The sequence below is a fragment of the Chelonoidis abingdonii genome, chromosome 17 (genome assembly GCF_003597395.2).
Source record: "Chelonoidis abingdonii isolate Lonesome George chromosome 17, CheloAbing_2.0, whole genome shotgun sequence".
NCBI classification, from domain to species: Eukaryota; Metazoa; Chordata; order Testudines; family Testudinidae; genus Chelonoidis; species Chelonoidis abingdonii.
This window is the reverse complement of record NC_133785.1, coordinates 15,978,910-16,002,141: the sequence shown is the minus strand read 5'-3', so window position 1 is coordinate 16,002,141 and position 23,232 is coordinate 15,978,910. Positions and strand designations below refer to the sequence as shown.

At 38.5% G+C, this 23,232-nt stretch overlaps 1 protein-coding gene across 1 annotated transcript in view; it reads left to right on the top strand.

Annotated features, from left to right (window-relative positions):
* Positions 1 to 22,219, top strand: part of DNAH12 (dynein axonemal heavy chain 12) — a 178,206-nt gene extending 155,987 nt beyond the window's left edge. Inside the window, 12 exon segments of the mRNA XM_075073319.1 lie at positions 4,266 to 4,416; positions 4,797 to 5,050; positions 6,260 to 6,400; positions 10,145 to 10,282; positions 11,288 to 11,521; positions 12,888 to 13,076; positions 14,324 to 14,427; positions 16,752 to 16,956; positions 17,170 to 17,307; positions 17,791 to 17,882; positions 19,455 to 19,522; positions 20,850 to 22,219. Of these exon segments, the coding sequence (XP_074929420.1) occupies positions 4,266 to 4,416; positions 4,797 to 5,050; positions 6,260 to 6,400; positions 10,145 to 10,282; positions 11,288 to 11,521; positions 12,888 to 13,076; positions 14,324 to 14,427; positions 16,752 to 16,956; positions 17,170 to 17,307; positions 17,791 to 17,882; positions 19,455 to 19,522; positions 20,850 to 21,040 (1,905 nt within the window). The 3' untranslated portion in view covers positions 21,041 to 22,219.
* Positions 22,220 to 23,232: the final 1,013 nt, after the last annotated feature.

Genomic DNA, 23,232 nt, shown 5'->3' with positions numbered 1-23,232 from the left:
ATTTAAGGAGCCGTTTAACTCGATATTAATGATGACGTCGTGTGAATGGGTACAGCATTAAATCGGTATATCGGCCATTAAACCGATTTAAAGTCGCAGTGTAGACCTGGCCCAAGAGACCACTGTTCCAACAACCATCATGGGCGGTAAGAAGGAACTGAACGGGGATCGGGCCGGCAGGGTCTTATACAGAACGCCACATCAGCACCACTTCAGGGGGCTACCCAGCCAGCCTGACAGGTAGCTGCTAGGGGAAAAAGTTTCCGACATCCGTGCGCACGGCACGCGCACGCACCTAACTGGAATAGATATGAGCAACACATCTCGAAGAACAACAGTTACAGAAAGGTAAGTAACCGTTTTTTTCTGTCCTAGAAGGGATCGAGGCACACCCTAAAGGTCCTTAGTAACCTCATGTGCAGAACGAGCAAGTGCATCCATTTTGGAAATTTGCAAAATGGTCGCTTGGTCTACAGCTAACACCTTCATTAAGCACTACAAGGTGGACTTTCTATCTTCTGCAAAAACCTCCTTTGGCAGGAAGGTGCCACAGGTGGTAGCAACAGAAATAATATAGACTTTTGAGCAAGCTAACAAAAAGTGGAATACTGTACTTTTGTTTCATAATCCTCTCTACATCTGTTCACTGCTTGCTATTTCCCAGAAATCCAGAATTGTAGGAGATGCTGAGCCACAGAAAGGAAAGTTTTTTACCAATAATTTACTTTCTGCTAGCTGTGTGTCGCACAATTCTAGTCATCCTGAGTGACTTATGAGTCAAGTGTCAAATATTGAGTGGAATCATTGCCATAAGGCCATATTCCTTCATCTAATGTACATAGTTAATATCTTTGGAATATGTATTCGCAAAGTTATGCAAGTTTTAAATCTTGGGAATAAGTAATGTGGTAGAAAACAGGAGCAAAGAAGGCATGGCCAGACCATGCAATACCAAAAAGCTGATCTGCCTCTGTGAACTGCTAAGAAAGGAAAACAGACCAGACAGCTAGAATTGTGGGAGCCACTGCTAGCAGAAAGGAAATTATCACTAACAAATTCTTAATCAGTCTCCAAACATGTTAAGGAGGTATCTTGTTTATTCTCCAAGGACCATTCTTATGATATGTGTGCATAGGCACTGACTTTTGGTTTTTCTGGTGGGTGCCCCACCCTGGCTCTGCCCCCTCTCCCAAGGGCTTGCCCCAACCTCCTGGTAGCTCTGTCTAGCACCTGCCCCAACCCACACACCCAAAGCAGCAAAGTAGGTTTCCCCTCCTCAGTGTAGGAAGGGTTGCCTAGTGGTTAAGGCACAGGCTTGGGGCTCATATGTTCTGGGTTTGATTCTCTGCTCTACCATAGACTCCGTGCTTAGCCAGGAAAGTCACATCACCTCTGAGTGCCCTAGATAACACCTTCCAAATGGGGCTAATACTTCCCTGCCTCCTAGACTAAATCCATTTATTGCTATGTGATGATGGGGGCAATGGAGCTATCAAGGTTTTGGCATTCACAAAATCCCCAGCAATGAGTTTCACAGGATGACTAGTATCAGAGGGGTAGCCATGTTAATCTGAATCTGTAAAAGCAGCAAAGAGTCCTGTGGCACCTTGTAGACTAATAGACGTATTGGAGCATGAGCTTTCGTGGGTGAATACCCACTTCATCGGATGCATGACGAAATGGGTATTCACCCGCGAAAGCTCATTCTCCAATACGTCTGTTAGTCTATACAGTGCCACAGGACTCTTTGCTGCTTTTACAGGTTGACTTCGTATTGTGTGAAGAAATACTTCCTTTTGTTTGTTTCCTATCTGCTCTGAGACACCTGAAGGTATATTTCCTGTAAATACAAATGTTATCACCTTTTTCCAATGGCAGTGTGTTTTCTTTTCCTGTTAAGTTACTCAGTAATTAGAAATAAAGTTTTAAATATTGTAATCTATTTGTACAATGCATTTGATATTTCTTCTGCACAAATTAAAACACACTCCAGTTTAAGGTACTAAAGATGTAAAGATTAAAAACATAAAAAACAAATATAAAAATTGAACTGGCATTTACAAATCACTGATCTAAAAGCCTGTTTTAGCCTTTGGAAGTAATTGAGTTTTATAATGTAATATAGAAACCCCTAGGACTGGTTTATGTCTCTCAACCTCCAGGATGCTTATTTTCATATCATGATCCACCCCATACACAGAAAATATTTACAATTCCAAGTAGTAGATTCCCACTGTTAGTACAAGGTCCTCCTTTTCAGATTATTGACAGTGCCAAGAGTTTTTACCAAATGATTGGCAGTAGTGGCAGCCCACCTGAGAAATTAGGGCATACAGGTGCACCCATATCTCAATGATTGGCTCATCTGAGGGAAGTCACTGAAGCAAATTGGGGGCTCCATGTGTCAGATCCTTCATTAGACCCCTCATCTGTTTATCAGATTGGGCCTAAAGATCAACATGGCAAAAATCATTTCTGGCACCAGCTAACCCTAACCTTGTACTAGATTCCACAACAGCAACTTGGACACCCACACATGACAATGCTAGCCAAAAAATAGTAGTCTCCAGCACGCATGCCCCAGGAGTGGAATACATATAGGCAACACATTGTGAAGAACCACAATTATTATAAAGCAAGTAGCTGTTCTTTCTATTAACTACAAAACTGATTAAATAGAACCTAAGGTGCAGTAAGTTCTGCTAAGATTTCTTTTCTTCCTACACTTCAGACTACTAGAATTTCCGTAATATAACTATGCAGATCATCCGATGTGTTCTACTTCTACCTAAATATCCTTAGCCTATATGTTATATATTCAGCCATCATCTATAATGATCAATTTAACTCTAAAAGTAAAATTGGGGTATTGTTTTACCAATACTACTCATCTCTTAATATTTTCTTCTTCTTAGCGACATGAAATTCTTATACTATTTGATTGTTTCAAATACATGTTCAGGAACACTTAATTTTTTTTATTGTCTGAGTCATAATACTGTAAGGACAATCACAAGTTGTTGTTTTTCATCTGTACTGACTATATTTAGTACTTCACAGCATGTAAAACTCCAGAATTAACATTTGGAATAAAAATTGACATGCAGGTTTTTTCATAAATATATTTCCTCATGAATCAATCTGTACAGCAATAAGGGGTCTTAAAAGTTTGTGGAACTATACATGCAGTATACATTTTTTCATGGCAAAAAGAGACTTTTACTAGAATTTATGAGCAAACAGCCACTTTGGTCAGCAAAAGTGGATATATGTTGTGCCTGTGTCACACTGAATGGCAACTGCTAGAGGCCTGGTCCTCTACAGCCTGAAGAAATTGCAACTAACAAAAAACATTTGTGAGGACAGTATACCTCACCTACCGAGATGATGTTTCACCCCCACTCCATCCTGCCATCCCCTGATTCTGTGAGGGGTTGCTGGGTTTCTTGTGGGTAGTGTGGGAAATAACCATCCAAGCACTGGAAGTAGGCATTTAAAGCATAAGAGACTGGGGGAGTACACCCAGTTGTCCTCTGAAGAGGAGACCAAGTTGTTAGAGGTGAGACCTGCAACCCAAGAACACAACCCATTTGTTGTCTGTTGGAGGAGTTATTTGGGGATTGGCAAGTTAGTGCAGTGTAGCTGAGTGGATAAGGCCTCAGTAGTATGGAAATATTCAATAAGCTTCCAAGCTTTTGAATATTAAATGAACTCAACTCAAATTCCAGACATGTTGAGACTTCTACCAACTTTGTGTTAAAAGTCCCAAGGCGCTGATTCATCCAGTGCAGGAACGGTGCAGTGGTAGTTTGCACCTTCTAAATTGTGGGGCTGCTGAGTGGCCAGTTTGGCCTCTTGTGCAGGTTGAAGCAACCCTGAGTACTGCCCTAAGTTGTCCCCTGGTTGCAATGGGCCATCTTGCTGCAGTGTAGAATTGCTAGCCCTTCCCTTTCTCTCTCTCCTGCGCACCGCTTGCACTGTGAGTATTCTGCAGTGAACCCGTATGGATGTTTGTGGCCCCTTTATATTGGCACAGCTGGCACAAAGGGGCTGCTGGGCAACTATGGATTGGTCCCTAAGAGTGAATGTGAACTGTATACATTGACTGTGAGATATAGCTATTGAGTTGGTACATTATCAGTATCCAATCACTGTTTGTATAATGATTTAGGTTACCATACATATGAAAGATGATACGATGTATCCAACCAAATCTGATTTTATGTTATATTTGTGCTTACTAGTATATTTGCATTTTTAAACAGATTAGTCCGGCAATAACAATCTTTGTAACTGACAAACTGGGGAAGAAGTTTGTAGAGCCGCCACCATTTGATCTAACAAAAAGTTACTTAGATTCAAATTCAACAATCCCACTAATCTTTGTGCTGTCTCCAGGAGCTGATCCCATGTCTAGTAAGTATCCACTATGGGATATTTTCCTTACTAAATCTTTGAATCACTGACAGATAAAGACCTGTCAAAATGTCAAGTTTTTCAGATTAAGAGCCTCATTCTCCACCTCTTTGCACCTTATAGAGTCATTTGCACCTGTGCCAAATAGGTGTAAAGCGCTACCAAATCATACTGGTAGAATTTTGTCTTGCAGAATAAAAGGGATATTATTTTAAAATCAAATAGTTTGATGTATTGTGACAAAATTCTTATTGAAATAATATATCATTGTTTTGCACTTTCAGATTTTAACAAAATAGTAGTATAGTTCTTTTTTTACATCAAATATAAAGCAGTCTTTTTAACTAATAAATGCTAAAAGATTGCATGTTTCATCCAAGGTCTCTTGAAATTTGCAAATGACAAAAACATGGTTGGAAATAAGTTTCAAGCCATCTCGCTGGGACAGGGACAAGGACCTATAGCTTCAAAAATGATTAGAGAAGGAATGGAAGAAGGGACCTGGGTTTGTTTACAGAATTGTCATCTTGCTGTCTCCTGGATGCCGATGCTAGAGAAAATCTGTGAAGAATTTAATAATGACACCTGCCATCCATTCTTCAGACTTTGGCTTACCAGTTATCCATCACCCAAGGTACTTTTATTCCCAGTAGACCTAATTACACATTTAATAATAGTGTTCTGTAATAAACCATTTTGTATTCCACGATAGGATAACCGCACTGCATTTTGGCTTGGATTTTCAAACTTGTACACACAAAGTGGGTGTACATTTTAAAAAAAATCTCTCTAATTAAAGGATTGTTGTGAATATACATATATAATCAAAATATAGTCAATATATATTAGAACAGAATGTAAACATGCTCTTCTCATGAAGAAACAATGGTGTTTTCTGCCTTATAGATATGTTTTATTATCCACAAGTACCTTAGTTGTTTTTAAGAGAAGAAAGTTCCTGAAGTCTGTTTAATTTTCCTCTAAGTCCAGGTCCAGATATTTGCTGTTGACTATTTTTGGAACAAATCCTGATGAAACACTCTGTATTGCAGAAATGTACTATTTTTAGTGAAAGCGCAGCTCCTTGCTTTCATCTAATAGTGTAAATATCAGCATTTTCAAATTTCAGTTTTAAAATACATAATTAAAAGGTTATCTATATAGGTTGTAAACAGACCTATATATATTATTGTTAAATTGATTATGTAGTACCATAAATTTGCTTAGTGCTCTGCAAACATTTTAAGGCACATTCTTTCCTCTGAGAAGCCTACAAGCTAGGGCTTTGTACCCGCAAACACATACTTATTGGGAAGGAGGAAAAGGTAGAAAATATTCTTCGAAAAAGCAGACCTTAAGGAAGATTTGAAGGAAGAGAGAAGAGGCTCTTGGTGGATAAGATCAGAAAGACTGTTCCAGGTATAGGAGGAAGCAATGATGAAAGATGTAAAAATGAGAGAGGGAGCACACAAAGGGAACAGTAATGTGAGAGGATACATAATTTCATCAACAAAGGACAATTTTTTTAATGATATTAGAAAATATAAAATTACGGAGCAGGCTTTTAAACATTTTTGGCATGAATGTAAGTCAGCTGAACAGAAATGACTGTATTTTGACTGTGGATACACATTCACACAGCTTTTATTGCTGTCCATAAGAGGTTGCACACCTGCATCCAAGGGCTGAATTTAGCCCAGTTATATTTAATTTATGGGACTTCAAACATCAAGAAATTATTTTTAAAATACAAATATATTTATACTGGAAATATCTCATTTTATTGGGGTTTTTTGACATCACCATACTCTCCTGTTGCAGTATTTCTATTTATTTTGTCTAGTTTCCCGTAACCATTCTGCAGAATGGAGTAAAGATGACAAATGAATCACCTACAGGTCTCCGGTTAAATCTACTTCAGTCTTATCTCTCAGATCCTGTTTCTGATCCCGTCTTCTTCTCTGGGTGCCCTGGAAAGGAGCAGGTAAGTTGCTCATTCTTTGACATTTTTGACATATTTATTTACTCATTGTTATGTCCAGTGAAGGTTCTAATCTAAAGTGTTCCCTAAAATTATGAGCTAATGTTTGCACAGCGAAATTTTCTGGAACCAAGAGAGAGCAAGCCTCTAGCAAATCTTAGAAGTTTTCATTGGCTCCAAGCAAGTCTGGAAGAAAGAAAATTAAATACTTGTCTTTGGTGCTGTGCACTAAGGAATCTAGAAGTGTGAAGCACCCAAAGATCAAGACTGCTCAACAAACTGTGGGATCGAACTCTGTTTCTAGAGCAATCCACAAGAAAAGGACAAGGCTGTAATAGTGAGAACACAGACTCCATCCTTATTGGTGTTGGCCTCTTTTTATCAAGAACCAATCTGTGAGAAAGGTCCATCCGATCCAGTGCTATTTAAAGAACCTTCCCCAAGTGATGACTCTGTCTAAAACCAGATTATACTCTTTGGAGCTGATTGTTTCAGATCTGAAGGAGACAGATTCGAGAGAGAAGATGAACAAACCTGTTGTGAAGGTTTAAAATAAGGATCTGACTGCTGAGAATTTGCAGTCTGTTTCCAGTGCAGTACTGGTGGCTGTAGCACAGATTCATCAATCGGATCTGTCTCCTTCTTGGTTGGTAAGGAATCCGTGTGTCAGTTGAATAGGAAAGGAAAATTTTACTGGATAGAGAAGAGAAGGTAGATTGAAGAAGTTAAGATTTCTCCCATATATCCACCACTTAAGACTCCTTCTGGGTCTCCAGAAAAAGGTTTTTCTCTATTATATTTTATTCAGCTTAGCCAGTTATTATCTCCACTTCCCTCAGGACTGAGAATGGCTTGAGATCAGACAACAGATCCAAAGAAGAAATTGAAATCATGCTCATCAATTTAAGCAAGTTCAGTAATTTCTCCCAGATCTGTAGGGCAGAGATGTTTTTAGCCAGATTAGAGTGTGGGGCTTTGGCCAGATTGTCAGGCTTCTCCTTGATTTACATCAGTGGTGGGCAACCTGCAGCCCATCAGGGCAAGCCGCTGGCGGGCCACCAGACCGTTTACATTTGCACAGCCAGTGGCCGCGTTTCGCCATTCCTGGCCACTGGGAGCTGCAGGAAGCTGCGGCCAGGCCCGCACTGCTTCCCACAGCTGCCATTGGCTGGGAACAGCGAAACTCGGCCACCGGGAGCTGCGGGCAGCCGTGCCAATGTAAACAAATGATCTGGCAGCCCACTAGCGGCTTTCCCTGATGGGCCACAGGTTGCCCGCCACTGGTTTATGTGGTCTCACTGGCCTTCTCCTATACCTTTTCAAGATACTCCTAGATATAGTAATTGCCAAGTTGATACTGAGGACATTCAAGCATCAGATACCCAAGGATATGGATTTGATAGTACATTAGAGTCCTAATAGAACGTCTACAGTGGTAAGAGACATTTTATCTGAGAAAGAAGAATCGCTAGAGATCCAAGAGTCCTATCCAGACTCTGAACTTAACTTCTCCAGACAGAAGTGTAGGGTTGATTGCTGCTTCATCACATTCAGATGCTGTGGTGCTCTTCCAAGGGCATTAGAGATTCCCTTGATTCCTGTTGAGAAATCTTCACATTTTAGAAGCAGCAACTAGACAAATCCTTTATTGGAAGGATTATCTCAACCAGTTTTAAGCAATTTGGAATGACCCTCATAGCTCAGATTATGTTAAAAAAGGCTAATGACCTTTACCTGTTTTCCCAGGAGGAAAATGTTGTGTTTCATATCTCCATTCTCCTAATTCATTGATGATAGAGGCTGCACTGCATAGATGAAAGCATGCTCAGGCTTATTTTATCCCCTCTGATAAGGAAGGGAAAAGACTGGATGTTTTCCTCAGCCACTTCAGATATGAAAATAGTGAACCATTAAGCTGTATATCAGTGTCATCTTGTCAGGAAAAAATGTTGTGTTTCATGAATACTCTCCCTGAGGAGCATAGGTGGTTAGCAAATATTCTTTTGGGAGAAGGACAGAATGTTGCTATCAGTTAAGAACTTTTTATTGTTGGTTTCTGTGTATGATGTAGATCCATCTACAGCTCTAATTACTTATATGTTGGAGTACCTATTATATCTTAAAAGAGTGGATCTCTCTCTGTCATCAGTCAAAGTTAATCTCTCAACAATCGCAGCATACTATGTTTCTGGAGATAGTAAACTGGTTTTTATTCATGATGTAGTCAAAAGATTCTTGAAAGGTTTTAATACTCTATTTCTACCAGTTAGAGAGCCTGTATCATCTTGGGATTTAGTGCTTACACTAAGTACAACATCTGTTTGAATCTCTGGGGAGCTGTACAATACACTATTTATACATTAAGGCAGTCATCTTGATAGCTATCACTTCAGCAAGGTGCATAAGTGAATTACAAGCACTGATGGCACATCCACTATTTACTGTCTTTAATAAAGATAAAATAATACTCTGTACATACCCAAGAGTCTTACTGAAAGTTCTGTTAGATTTGAATAAACCTCCATCTGTAATGTTGCCAGTATTTTTTTCCCAAACCTCACTCAAGTTGGGGAGGCTAGATAACATCTACTAGATGTTAGAAGGGCTTTAGCTTTCTACTTTGCCTAAAATGGTTAGTTTTATCTATCTCCCAATTCGTTTATCTCTTATGAAAAAAGGAATAAAAGGAGAGTGATCACTGTACATACTCTTACAAGACAGATTAGGTTATGTATTAAGGATGTTTATAATCTAATGGGTCTCCCTCTTCCTGAAGGAATTAATGCTCATTCTACTAGATGAAAAGCAGCTGCTATGGCATTCTCTGGACATATTCCTTAACAGAAATATGCTGAGCAGCAACATGGAGTACAGTCCAGATTTACTAAGCACCAGACATTAGGCTTACAATCCAGATCAGATGCAAAATTTGGCAAGGAAGTTTTGCAGTTGTTTTTTTAATTAGGACTCCATATTCCCACCATCCTGGGTCTTAGTTACTGCTTGTTAGTCTATCCCATGAATAGGAATATGCAGAGGACACTCAAATGAAAGTTATTTACCTGTAACCAGAATTCTTTGAGATAGACTCTGCATATTCATGCTCTCTGCCCACCTTTCATCTCTGCCTCTGAGTCCTACTTATCAAAAGATCTGGAGTTGCAGAGGAAGGAACTGAGGCAGCTGTAGTGCTATGCCCCTTTTATAACCTTGCCCAGGAACATTCTATGTTCACTGAGGAGAGAGGCAAGAGAGACATGTGAGACTCCAACAAGCACTGCTAAGTACTATTCTACCATTCCTGCTGCACCGGTCAGAGTGGGAATATGCAGAGTCCATCTCGAAAAACTCCTGTTACAGGTAAGTAACCTTCATTTCCTTAGTTAATAAATAATAGTCCAGTCCTGCAAATCCTTAACTCAGTGTAGTGTACACATCTCCAAGTAGTCCAGTGGCTTCAGTGTTACTACTCAGCAGTGTAAACATTACACCTACTAATCAGGGATTGCTGGAATTGGCTTCAACATGTTAACTGTCAACTCCATATTGTTGTTTAGTTATCTAATATCATTTTTTTTTAAAAAACCCTCATGCTAGTCATAGACTAATACTTTTATCTAAAAACAGAGCATTTAAAATATTAATAAAATGTTTTCCACACTGCTTTTGTTGTTTCAGCCATCTGCATAAATTAAAGACCATATACAGCCATGCCAGTTAATACTTTCTGTTGTTGTTTTCTTAAAGACATGGGAAAAACTGCTCTTTGGAGTTTGCTTTTTTCATGCTCTTGTTCAGGAAAGAAAGAAGTTTGGCCCTCTTGGTTGGAATATCCCATATGGATTTAATGAATCAGACTTGCGAATCAGTATCAGACAACTGCAGGTAAAGTCTTTATTTACTGTTGCTTCCACAGTACAGAAAAGGCTGGGTTAAATGCTCAATCACACAATCTTAAACAAGTTTCCACAACTTTAGTTCAGGTTTCTGTTGCTACTGAGACAAAGATAAATAACACAGACCATATTATATTTATAAAAATATGAAATACTTCATTAGATTGAGATAAATTTTCTTAAAAAAAAATTCACAGAGCCATTTGGAACTCTGTATAACAGAGTTAAAACTGTATTTCAAAGGAAGTCTCGCTATCAAGTAGATATTATCAAACCAGTAGATGCTATCAAACTGCTCACTGCTCTTAGTCAAAGGAAATTTTGATACACAGCCAGTGGCCAGGGCTGTCCTGTCTGACTAGCTCTATAGGACCCCTGAGAATATTTTACCAATTGACCAATCTAGATAAGAGAATTTAGGATGGGAATTACAAATGTTGAGTTTGAGCACCTGGAAAAAAACTAATGATGAGTCAATGAAAGAGACAGACGTTTTGAAGGTTAAAAGCAAGATACTCTGAGCATCCAAGCAGACGTGGGAAAAGAAAGAAACATGCCTTTGCTAGAAAAATCAGGCTACAGAAAATACACAATTTTAAATACTGTAAGAATGATTGGATGATTTGTTAATCCTGGGACAAATCTTTAGGTCTCAGATCTTACTCAGGTAAAACTCCCATTAACCTCATATGGGAATTTTACCTGAGTGAAGACTTCAGAGTTTCAATTTGCTGCTGCACTGGGGAAGAACATTTACTACAGCTCTGTATGAGTTAGAGCATACTCTTCTCTTCACACTGCGTGCCACTCTTGCTCTGTGGGCCTCTCCATGGAAGGGTATGTTGGGTTTGTGGCCCCATCTCCGCTCCTTTCCTATTTAATAATAAAAGGCAGATCACACTGTTTCTCTAATTAACTATAGGATTTGATTTACAAGCTTCATTGGGATTCAAGGTGGTGAAGTGTCTTAGATTTATTGTTTTCTTTGTTTCAGTTGTTCATAAATGAATATGACCATGTTCCGTTTGAGGCTATATCTTACCTTACGGGTGAATGTAACTATGGAGGACGAGTGACAGATGATTGGGACAGACGTTTACTAATGACTATGCTGGATGATTTTTATAATCCAGAGATAATTGAAAACCCACGGTTCTCCTTTTCTCCCAGTGGCAACTACTATGCACCACCAAAAGGCACCTATGAGGACTACATTGAATTTATTAAGGTAACTTGGTTTCTTTGTACAATGGAAGCTCACATATTATTTGGTCTAATTGTATTAGTGAATATTGCAAAAAGAAAATATTTTGACTGATGTGTCATTTTTAATTTGATATTCCATTAACGTTAAAAAAAATTACTTCTGCATGAATGTAACAAATTCATTTTCTAATATTAAAATGCTGGAACATCTAGAACAATAATATTTAGCTCTTTTATAATGTCTTTGCTCCAAAGATCTTAAATTGTATTACAAAATGATAATTCTCCCAGTACCTGACATCACTGAAATACAGCCACTTCTGGGGTAGAGCACAGAAGCTGTAGAGCAGTCCACCATTAATTTTGAATAGAAAGTAAAGAATACTACATCTAATTGAAACCTCAAGGGAATTTAGGCAGATCAAATATAATTACTTTTGGTTGGAATTAGGCAGAACATTGGGGATAGCAGTCCTGCTTCTGCAGAAAGTGTCTTAAGATATTTATTGAGCTCTAAGTCCATGCATTGCTTCAGTACAATCCCAGGGAGAAGAATCCTATAACACTGAATCACAAATGTTACTCCCTGCTGCGCTAGGTGCTTTCTGAGACATCTCCTTTCTAAGCACTAACCTCACCAGACTCTCCTTAGACTGTGAAATCTAACAGGATCAAACCACAAAGTGATTTGGGTGAAATATCTGATGGTAATTTTATTTAGAGCATCTACTCCTTAGAACCCTGCTTCAAATCTTGCTTGTCTTGTGTGGAGGCCAGGAGTTGGTTTTCTAGCAACAAGTTTCTGGAATTATGAATTGTGCAGAAGATGGCTAACCCAGAAATAAGAAAGAGAAACAGTTTACCCAGATCCTATTGGTCATGCATGGGGCTATAATTTTTTCTTGGTAGTTTATGTAGGATTCACAGATCAACAAAAAATTCAAAAGTTAGTGGCAAAGCCTTGAGAGGTTACAAACATGTTACACGAAGCAGACAAGGGTACTGGGTCTGAGCCTCTCAACATTTAAAAATAATGCTTTTGTGTGTGCTTCATTTTTCATTTGATGCCCATCCTCTTTCCTTTTCTTGGATCCCTTGCAGGTACGTTGTGATCTAAAGTGCTTTGTGATTTGAAACACCCTAGACTTTGTTGCACTCCAGAGTGTGTACAAGTTAATGAGGAGATCAACAGGTAGATAATAGGGCCTGGTATAAAGACTAGAAAGCCATTGTCAAAGGATTCACTATTTGTGAGGTCATGGTTCTAGGCCTAATCCAATGTCCCCTGAAGCTAATGGAATCTTTCCATCAATAAGCTTAAGATCAGGCCCTTAATGAACTGATTTATCTAATGAAATGTATTGCTTACTTAATATGTTTTGCCATAGAATCTTCCATTTAGTCAACAGCCAGAGGTGTTTGGGTTGCATGAAAATGTGGATATTTCAAAGGATCTCCAGCAAACAAAAGTCCTCTTTGAATCTCTGATACTAACACAAGGAGGAGGCACACAGGGAGGCTCCTCAGGAGGTGGTGACAGCACTCTGTATGAAATTGCTGATGATATTCTCATTAAGGTAATGTAGAAAGACAGATAGCATAATAATTGATTAGAATAACAAATACTCCCACCATTACCTGGCCAGCTTAATGTTTTTCCTTGAGATTTTCATTTGCAAAATGGTAATAGGCAATTGGACAGATGATTGGGCCACAAAGGGACCTGTGGCCACAGGAATGCCTTCTTCACCTCCTTTTGGGATTGCAACAATGCAGTTGCAACAACACACTTTCTCAGCAACAAATACCGTTACTGAGCAACTTGTAGCTCTACTCTCTCCACTGACTCCCCTAGAACATTACATTCAGTTTAAATTCTTGGGTCTTATTTGCAAAGCGCTAATTGGCCTGGGCTCAGGACACCTAAAAGACTTTTCCACAAGGACCATGACCACCTTTGACACCTCCACTCCTCAGAAATAATGGAATTATGCACCTCCAGAGCAAAGCTAGTGTAAGCAGGAAATAGGGCTCTTTTGGGGTCTAGCCCCATACTGTGCTGTGTTCTTCACTCTCCATAAGAACTACACCAAATCTTACCAAGTTCCATTCCAAACATAAGATCATTTATTCCTTAAGAAAAATACACGTTAACTTACTCAGAAAACAAACAAAAGCTCTCACAGATCTCATGCTCAAGGAATGGGAGTGGAATAGAAAGTTAATCCTGTCCAATTAACCTAAATCTCCTTGTTTGCTAGGAAGTACTCAGATACCATGGTGATTGACATGACTTAATAACCTGAATAGAATAGTGATTTTTAAAAAATAAAACATTGACTTTGTAGTATGGTTCTCTCTTTCTCTCCCTATCCCTGTGCTACATCTCTGATTCCTAAGTTTCATTTTGCATTGGGGAAAAACTCAAGGGGAGCGTTGAGCTGTCAAACACAAAGTGAAAGTAAAGCACTTATCAGACTGTGGGGAGCCCACAGCCATATATAAAGTGGTAGGCGGGAGTGTCAAACAGCTAACAATAGAAGGGAGAGAAATCAGAGCAAATAACCTGGGGAAAAAGTCAATTCAATCTTGCAAGCAACTTGCAAATCGTTAAAACATTTACATTTATTTTTACATTTTCAATGATGTTCAAGATATTTTTATTGACCAACCAATATTCAATGGGGTGTTTTACTGATTATCAGTCATTCACCATGGAGCTTTTGTGGTTGCTTTGGGTCTCTGCTTTTAATATCTCTTTGAAACCATTATACATTAAAATGTGCACTTATCAAAATGTGTCCAAATATATTGACATTTGCAGCTTCCAAATGATTTTGACATTGAAACTTCTCTACATAAGTATCCTGTGAGATATGAGGAAAGTATGAACACCGTGTTGGTGCAAGAAATGGAGAGGTTTAACAAGTAAGGGAATTAATTAATTTAATTCAAATGTACTTTCAATCAACCCATTCCCAGCAGATCCCTTTTCTGCCAGGCATCCAGTGTGGACTCTTTAGACTCCATTCTGAAGACCCTTTTTTTATTGTTGTTATTTTCGCTTCAGTTCTAATCGCCTGCAGTAGTGTCTGCGTTTCTGCATTCCCAGCACTTTTCCTTTATTAGATAAGGCAGAATATAGGTTGAGTTTAAGGAAAAATATCTAAATGGCAAATAAATTGGAGGATAAAGTATGCCATGGGGGGAGGGGTCAAAGAAAAGTTTGGTAATAGGTTATTTGCAGGGTTGTGCTTGTATTGCTTTATTTTTCGCTTCCATTTCTTTATTCCGTCCATCCTTTTCTTTTTAGTCTCATTGTTTCTGTGCTTGTATCATTTTCTTTCTTCCGCCTTTATGTATATTTCTCTCTTTTTTATTATTTTCTCACCTGCTCTCTCTGTGCCCCATCACTTTCCTTCTCTCTTCCCTGATTGTCCCTTTCTTCCTATACCCTCACCTCCACTCTCTTTGCTGTCAACCATAATCCTCCACTCTTTTTTTTCCTTTGAGTCTCCAGTCTCCATCCCACTTTGCCCAGATTCCTATTTTTTCTCCTGTTTTGTCTCCATCTGCTCCCTATTTCTTCCTGATACTCTTATTTTTCTCCTTCTTGACCTTCCTCCCACTCATCTTTCCCCCTCTGCCCCATAATTCTCTCACAAAGCTGCTATAATTCTCTCCTATAATTCTATTTGATCCCTTAATTCATTCTCCAAGCTCCCCTTTTTTCTCTCACTCTCCTTTTCCCCCTCTTTTATTATCTGAAACCTGCTTCCCTCATCTACTCAATACATATATTGTACATTGTTCCAGCTAAGCACTGGAACACATTGCCTATGGAGGTTGTAGAATCTCCATCACTGGAGGTTTTTAAGAACAGGTTAGACAAACACCTGTCAGTAATGGTCTAGTTATTATTTAATCCTGCCTTGAGTGCAAGGGACTGACTAGATGACCTAGTGAGGTCCCTTCCAGTCCTACAATTCTGTGATTCTATTATTTTTAGGGTTCTGGTTTTAATTTCTTGCCAGGACAGTATAGACAAGAGACTATTAAATTCAAAGCAATTCATAAAACATAATGCGCCATTAGGTCTTCAACTATGTTAGCAGAAATATTTTATTTTACATAAACAGAAAGAGATGAACTTATACAGCTGCCATTGGACCATTATTTCCCCAAGAATATTCACTGCATAGTGTTCTATTTTTTTTTAAGCTAGAGGTGGACTTTGCACTGGATCATTGGATCTCCCCATGAATTTTCCCAAAGATTGGGGGATTCCAGATCAGGAATTTTGCCTTAGCCCATTAAAGTGACAGAGGCAAGCTGCAAAGTCTGACTTTGGATCCAGGGGTGCTTGGATCTAGGTTCTGGTCTGGACTCAATTATTTTTAACCAGATGAAAATAATTAGAATTTCTGTCTCACCTTCCATCTAGACATCTCAGGCACTGTACAGTTCATAATGAGTAAGGTTAAGAGTTTGTCATGGATATTTCTAGTAAAAGTCATGGACAAGTCACGGACGATAAACCGAAATTCATGGAAGTCTGCAACCTGTCTGTGACTTTTAGTAAAAATACCCTGTGGGGGAATCAACAGGAGGAGCCCCACTGGAGGCTCCTCAGGCTCCTGTGGCAGCAGCAGCCACTGCAGTCCCAGTGGCTGATCCTCTTGTGACGGCTGCTGCTCTGGCCCTGGGGTCTGATCAGCCCCAGCCACTGCTCTGGCTGCTTCTCCTGTGGCGAGGGCTGACTGACTGCTGCTCCAGTCCTGAGATGCTGCTCTGGCTACGGATGCTGACCACTGCTCCTGGTTGGGGGCTGACAGCTGCTCCAGTCCTGCCACTGTGGCGGACTGAAGCCAAAGAAGTCATGAAGGTCCGTTAAAGTCACAGAATCTATGACCTGCATGACAGACTCCTATCCTTAATTACGAGTTAAACCTCACAGAACCCTTTGGTAAGCCAGGAAGATGGGGTGGAGAAAATGAGACAGAAATTAACAGATTTGTCCCAGGCCACGGATAAGCAGAAGAAAAAGTCTGTTGAATGGCAACAGTAAGGGCACAATCTGTAATTTTGCAAATATGGCAAATTGTGACTGAGGAAAACCTGATTATGCACTTGTTTCATAGCCATCACAATAATGTAATATTATTTCTTGAGATGATGATTTCATATCTGACAAATCATGTCAAACCTGTTGTATTTCAGTGACAGTTCTGCGATATTTTCTTTAATTCTAGTTTACTCCGAACTATACGTATTACCTTAATAAATCTGAAAAAGGCCATTAAAGGACTGGTCGTTATGGATTCTGAGCTGGAGGCCCTGAGTGGCAGTCTGCTTGTTGGAAAAGTTGCAGAGAACTGGGCTAACCGTTCATACCCGAGTCTTAAACCGTTGGGGAGCTATATCCTAGATTTTCTAGCGAGGCTGAAATTCTTGCAGGTAAAGCAAGCAGGATTGTGTTACTAATAATTCTGTTTGATTTAAAATTAAAGGATGATTTGGACATGGGTTGGTAAAAATTGACTCTTTATAGCTAGACTTTCTAAACAAAGTTAGGTCGAATAAATTTTTTTGTGGAAAACTGCAAATACCACCTAACCCTATACTGAAAAGCAAAGATGTTTGAAAGTATCTCTCTGTTCCTCCTCCCAGGACTGGTATGAGTTAGGAAAGCCCAGTGTGTTTTGGCTATCAGGATTCTATTTTACTCAAGCTTTTTTAACTGGAGCCATGCAGAACTATGCCAGGAAGTACACCATTCCCATTGACCTGCTGGGATATGAATTTCAGGTATGGATAAGTGATAAAAATATATTTTACTAATATGGGTCCTGATGTTTCCATGAGATACACCAGGTGAACCCTGTGCCTGATTGGACATGTTCACTTGAACATATCTCATTACAGGATTGAGACCTTGATTAGCAATGGCATTGTAGATCTGCAGCCATGTTAAATAGTAGTACATACTGTTTTCCACTTTATATCTGTAAAGGAATGCTATTAAAAGCATATTCCTCGTTACACTTAATCATCTAATTAAGAAAACAAACCACTTGATAAACATGAGGGTTCTAAGTATAATGATAAAGAATAATTAACAATGACATAGAAAGCTGCCATCTTAACATTGATGATGTAAAGTCGTACTGAAAGAAGAGGCTTCACTATTTTATCCTGATTTGGGGTTGCTCTCTGGAAGATTGGCTTGTAGAGCTAATAGCTCTAAAACAAAACTACCGTGGAAATGTATTAACATGTATTTCCTGTTAGGTTATTCCTAAGGATACATCTGATAGTGCACCAGAAGATGGTGTTTATATCCATGGATTATTTTTAGATGGAGCTCGCTGGGACAGGACCAAGTCAGTAATTAAAATTTTAAAATAAATCTTAAACTTTCTTATGTGCTCATATTAGATTTACTGAAATATTTTAACATCATTTCAACATTTCAATGATATACTCTAATTTAAAATCTTCTCCTTCCTTCATGAGATCTTGACAAGAAAAAACACAATGAATCTGCTATACTGTAGTATTGGGAATGTTGCCATGTGCTTACTTATAATAAAAATGCAGTTTTCTTTCATGAAATTGCCCTTCTACATGAGTCACAGAACCATTCAAAGCAGTAAGGCCAAGATTTTCAAAAGTGACTAGTGATTCCTGTTGCATCAGTTTCTGGGTGCCCAATTTGAGACACCTCAGAGGGACCTGATTTTTTGAAAAAGGTTTTCAGGGGCTATGTCTGTCACGTGTGAATAGTATAGTGTTTCCTCTCCAAACCTACAGCACTTACTATGTGAGTATAGAATGAATTTTTTACATCAGGGCCCCAGTGTATGAACAGCCCTCCTAGTCCCAATCACAGAGCAGGTGGTGGAGCCCTGACCTATCCCTTTGCTGCAACCGACCTGACCATCCTCAGGGTGAGTCACCTAACGCACAGGCAGATAAGATGAAGATAAGCACCAATTCACATCTTGGTCCCGCACAAGAGAAGGGCAGGATTTGGCCCACTATGGTTTAACTGTTTGTATAGTCATTCAAATATGGTACTTGCTACTTTGTAAGGTTTCTAAATAGATGGGTAAGGGTCCAGGCCCTAACAGCCCTCAAAGCGAATGTTTTAAAAGGGGCCTAGGAAAAATCTCAGATAATTTTTTTTTCCAGCGGAGTGAAGCAGTGCATTTTGAAAAAAAAAAACTTCAGAACTAATGTGCAGAGTAGTTGGAACTAATTATCAGACGATTAGAAAAGTGCACATTGCTAATAAGATGTAGCTGCACCGATGTAGCGCTTCTAGTGTAGACCTGCCCTCAGTGTATACAAATTTCACACCAGCACCTCAATTTGTGCTGATAAAGCAGCTATATACCCACTTCTGCTTGTACAATTGTTTACACACATAAAAGTGGCTGCACAAAATCAAAACCTACACTGGGTTTTAAGTTTTCATCATGCTATTACAAGATAATGGACACTTTTAAAGGTAATGTAGTTCAGCAAGAAAAACTGCATGTTTTATTCCAAGAGTTTAAACAGCAAAGGTCAGAGCACAGTATGACTTTTTATTTGTTATTTCCTAATCCCATCACTGGTGTGGGATTATGAGAGAAATGTTTTTGATATCTGATGATTTTACTGGACCCTGTGAGAAAGGTGAAGACAGGGAAGTCCTCCAGCTCTGTTCTGCATCCCCCTCCTCTCTTCTTTTATTTATTTCTCGCTCTTGTTACATCTTTTCAGTTTGCTTCCTTTGTCTGTATTTGTTCTGACATTTCTCTTTCTCTTCCCCATCCTTTCATCTCCATTCCCTTTTCTCATCCCAACCCTTCCTACCCAACAAACAAAGTAAAATACAAAAATATCTCTTTTAAACATATTCCTTTTATAAAATTTTGTTTTAATAGTTTCTTTGTTTGTCTCACCAGGGGAATATTAGCTGAACAGCATCCCAAGTTGCTCTTTGACCTGATGCCAATCATTTGGATAAAACCAAGTAAGTAAAGTGGTCCGGAACCAATGTTTCTTTGGATTCTAATGCAACAAGAGATTGCAGTAGTGTATTTCTTTAATATTGCAAAAAGACCAACCCTTCTCTTTCATCAAAAAATCCAAACGCACATAGATCTCCATTCAGCTGACATGATCAATGACTTACCTATCAAACATCATGTCTTTTCACTGGCTGACCCAGTTTTTTATCTGAAATTTATCTGGTCTGTGCCTCTTTTCCCCCCACAAAGGTTTATTTAGCATGGATAGGACAAAGGAGGAGTTAATCAGATAGACATTTCATATAAAATGAATTTCACTGCCTCCAAATTGGATCTGCATGTATTTTTTAGGCATAAACTAGCCTTGGCAAAAGGAAGCATGGTTGTTGAAATCTTGACTCCATAAAAGTCAATGGGACATTTGCAATTGATTTAAATGGGGCCAGTATTTCACCCCATATGTGTTAAAATTAATGTTGCTCAAAGTATCATTAACTGCTGCAGAAATACTGTCCATAGATGACTAAACACTGATAATGTATTCTTCTGACTAACATCTACTATTGTTTTCCCCATCTGGTTCCTCCTTTCTTTGATCAGGAGCAGTTATCCTAAAAAAAAAGACTTCAAACATTCCTAATGTTTCTCCACAGTGGTTTAGTTTCTACTTAGTTCTAACTAGCTGTGAGTGAGTCCCACAAAGTATTCCATTCTGCCCATTTACCCCTTCTGTTGACATTGGAGGAGTCTGTTCATGGAAGCTGACTGATGTCAGAAGAACATGATTTAAGCCTTTGTACAAGTTATGTGTAAACAGTCTGGGCACACTATAGTTCTTCCAGAGCTGTAGCCTCGGAACTCAAAACAACTTGAATCATGATTAAGTTCTCAAGCTGCTGAATCCAAGTTGCCTTAGAGCTCCAATTTTATATGAAGACCTTGTGCACTTACTAACATGCTCTAAACTATAACTCGATGGTATTTTAGTCAAATGCTTTGATTTTTATACAACTATTTAGCTTTGAATGCATCTTTGAAAGATTTGAAAAGCAGGTCGTAAAGGAAGGCATCTATTCCTGTAAGCAAACAATAGCAAACATACTTCCTCTAGTCTATTAGCCTATGTAAATTCTGTAAATTAATTTTTAAAAGAAAAGCAGAGCAAGAAGCGACTTCTTTTTTAAGTTTTGCTGGATGAAAATATTTTGTCAAATTTTTATTTAGCTTTAAAAATAAGTCAGAAAAATATTTGATTTTTAATTAGATTATTTTCATTCATCTAGTACATCTACAATATATAATTCATTCCTGTGTTTGTTCTTTTTTAAGCTAAAAAATCAGACATAAAGAAATCCAATGCCTATATTTGTCCGCTCTACAAGACAAGTGAGCGTAAGGGAATCTTATCCACTACTGGACATTCTACTAATTTTGTCATTGCGCTATTGCTAGAGACTGATAAACCAGTACAGCACTGGATCAAGCGAGGTGTTGCTCTGCTCTGCCAGCTAGATGACTAACCCTGAAGAATTCAGAGGCAAATCTCATTAGATATGTCTTCCTTTTCCTTCCTTTTACTGAAGAATTGATGCACACTGTATCAGAGAAACATCTTGATATATTTATATTTGGACGGATAAAGCAAAAAAAAATTTCTGATCTTGATATATTTCATTTAATAATTGTATGATGTTATTACTATTTTTAAAATATATAATGATCTGGAGTGTTCATTTTATTATTTTGTAATATAGTGTCATGAGTAAGTGTACAGATCTCTTTTGTCACCTATTAAAATATCATAAATGATATCTTGATGAAAAAAATGAAAATTGTCTGAACTCCCATATGGGAAGCATTAGACAGCATTCAAGCACTGTAGGCCTGAACCATGAGAGTGCAAAGTCTGGATGTTCAGATCTGGGGTTTTGGTTTGGACTCATCTCTAATATGTGTGCTGTCACACAGGTGGTGGTGGGAGAAATTGTTTACCTATGTGATAAAACTGAATTTAAGATGCACCTTTGTCTGCCTCACTTGCATACTTCCTAGCAATCCATCATTACTTCGACTGCTTCTAATATTCTAAACTCCTCAGCTCCTTTTGTATAGTTTCCATGAAAAATAAACAGCCCAAACAAACAAAACCCCCACAACTTGCCATAAAAATGTTTTCTCCTTTTGCATCCTGCTTAAAAACACAGTTGTTATATCACGTAAAGTCCAAATTCACCACACACACCTCTTCCTAGGATTTGGCTTTATTAAAAAGAAAACTATAGTAAGATAAAGATCACCTCAAATCTTCTTTTTGGCTTGGCTATTTCTTGAGCTCTTTTCTCAGGACTCCTAGAGCCTCTCTCCCAAAGAGCCATTCCCACCTCTCCTTATAACCAGGAAGGGGAAGGATTCCACAGAATAGACCTTTTCTCTGTAATGTGTTCAACTGTAGTATGCCATTTGGAGGGGAGTTGAGACACCAACCACCTTTCCTCCCTCAGCAGGCGTGAATTTGGACCTCAGAGATTAGTGTCCCCATATCTGCTTATTATGCAGAGTCAAGCAGAGGGGTAAAATGGAACATGAAAAATTCAGTTCAAGTGGTTAAAACAGTTTCAATTGATACATTTTCCATTTAATATTAAAATTTTCCTTGTATGAGTCTAAAAACTCCACAAAGCTTTTTAACCCTTAGGAAACTGACATCTGAGTACTGGCTAATTTCTGGCCCCTGAGGTGCACCATGCTTGGGAGGAAAGACTACTTTAGATTGCTGCAAAGTGGCTCAGCTTAAGTCTCATGAAATGAGGAAGTCCAACCCTGCCCTAACTTTGCTCCCACCCAAGCTCCCGTGTCCCACCTTTCCCTGATGCCTGTGTGTTGGGGCTAGAGAAATATCAGATACAGGCTGTTCTCTTCCCCTTATAAACACACTCAGTCTTTTTCTCTCATGCACACATGCGCGCGCACACACACACACACACAGTATGTGCTTTTCTTTGTCTGAATGTGAAAATTGTAATTACATATTGACATGTGAGCAACTTCTGTTACAGTATTGTCTTCTTTTAAAAACATAAACTTCCTTTTGTTTATATATTATTTTATTGCTTTGTTTATATTTAAATATATTGATTTATGTAAAGCCAGAGTTTGATCTGCTCTCTCACATTTCCTTTAGGCAAGCTCCTGTCCTTTAAATGTACTCTATGTTGATAAAGCATGTGAAAGCAGCAGGGATTTTTCTTTAAATCAGATGTAGAGAACGAACATATTACTTCCCTTAAACATCAATTTTCGTTAAAACAGTTACATCTGGAATATTTTATATCAAGCAGTCTGGACCTTTAATCTCTTCTTGTACTGATATATAATTCATCAGATCATGTCATCAGACATAGCTAACCCACGTGTATGAAATGTGGAGAAAGTCTTAGAGTATCTTATGATCAGATATTTATAGAGAGCTATTAGTGGATCTGGACTCTTCAGAGATCATTTTTCAATACATGAAAATATCAGATTCAGCTTAATAATCACTTGTTTAAAGCGTGAGGTCCTATATGTTCTTCTCAAAAGCTAAAAAAAGGTGAGAGAAAATCTTTTATATTCTATTCTGAGTTTATGGTGAAATTTTGTATTCTTAAATTTTCCCAAAAGCAATAATTATACTTGAAATATATGTGTAGAACTGATGGTATTTTGATCAATT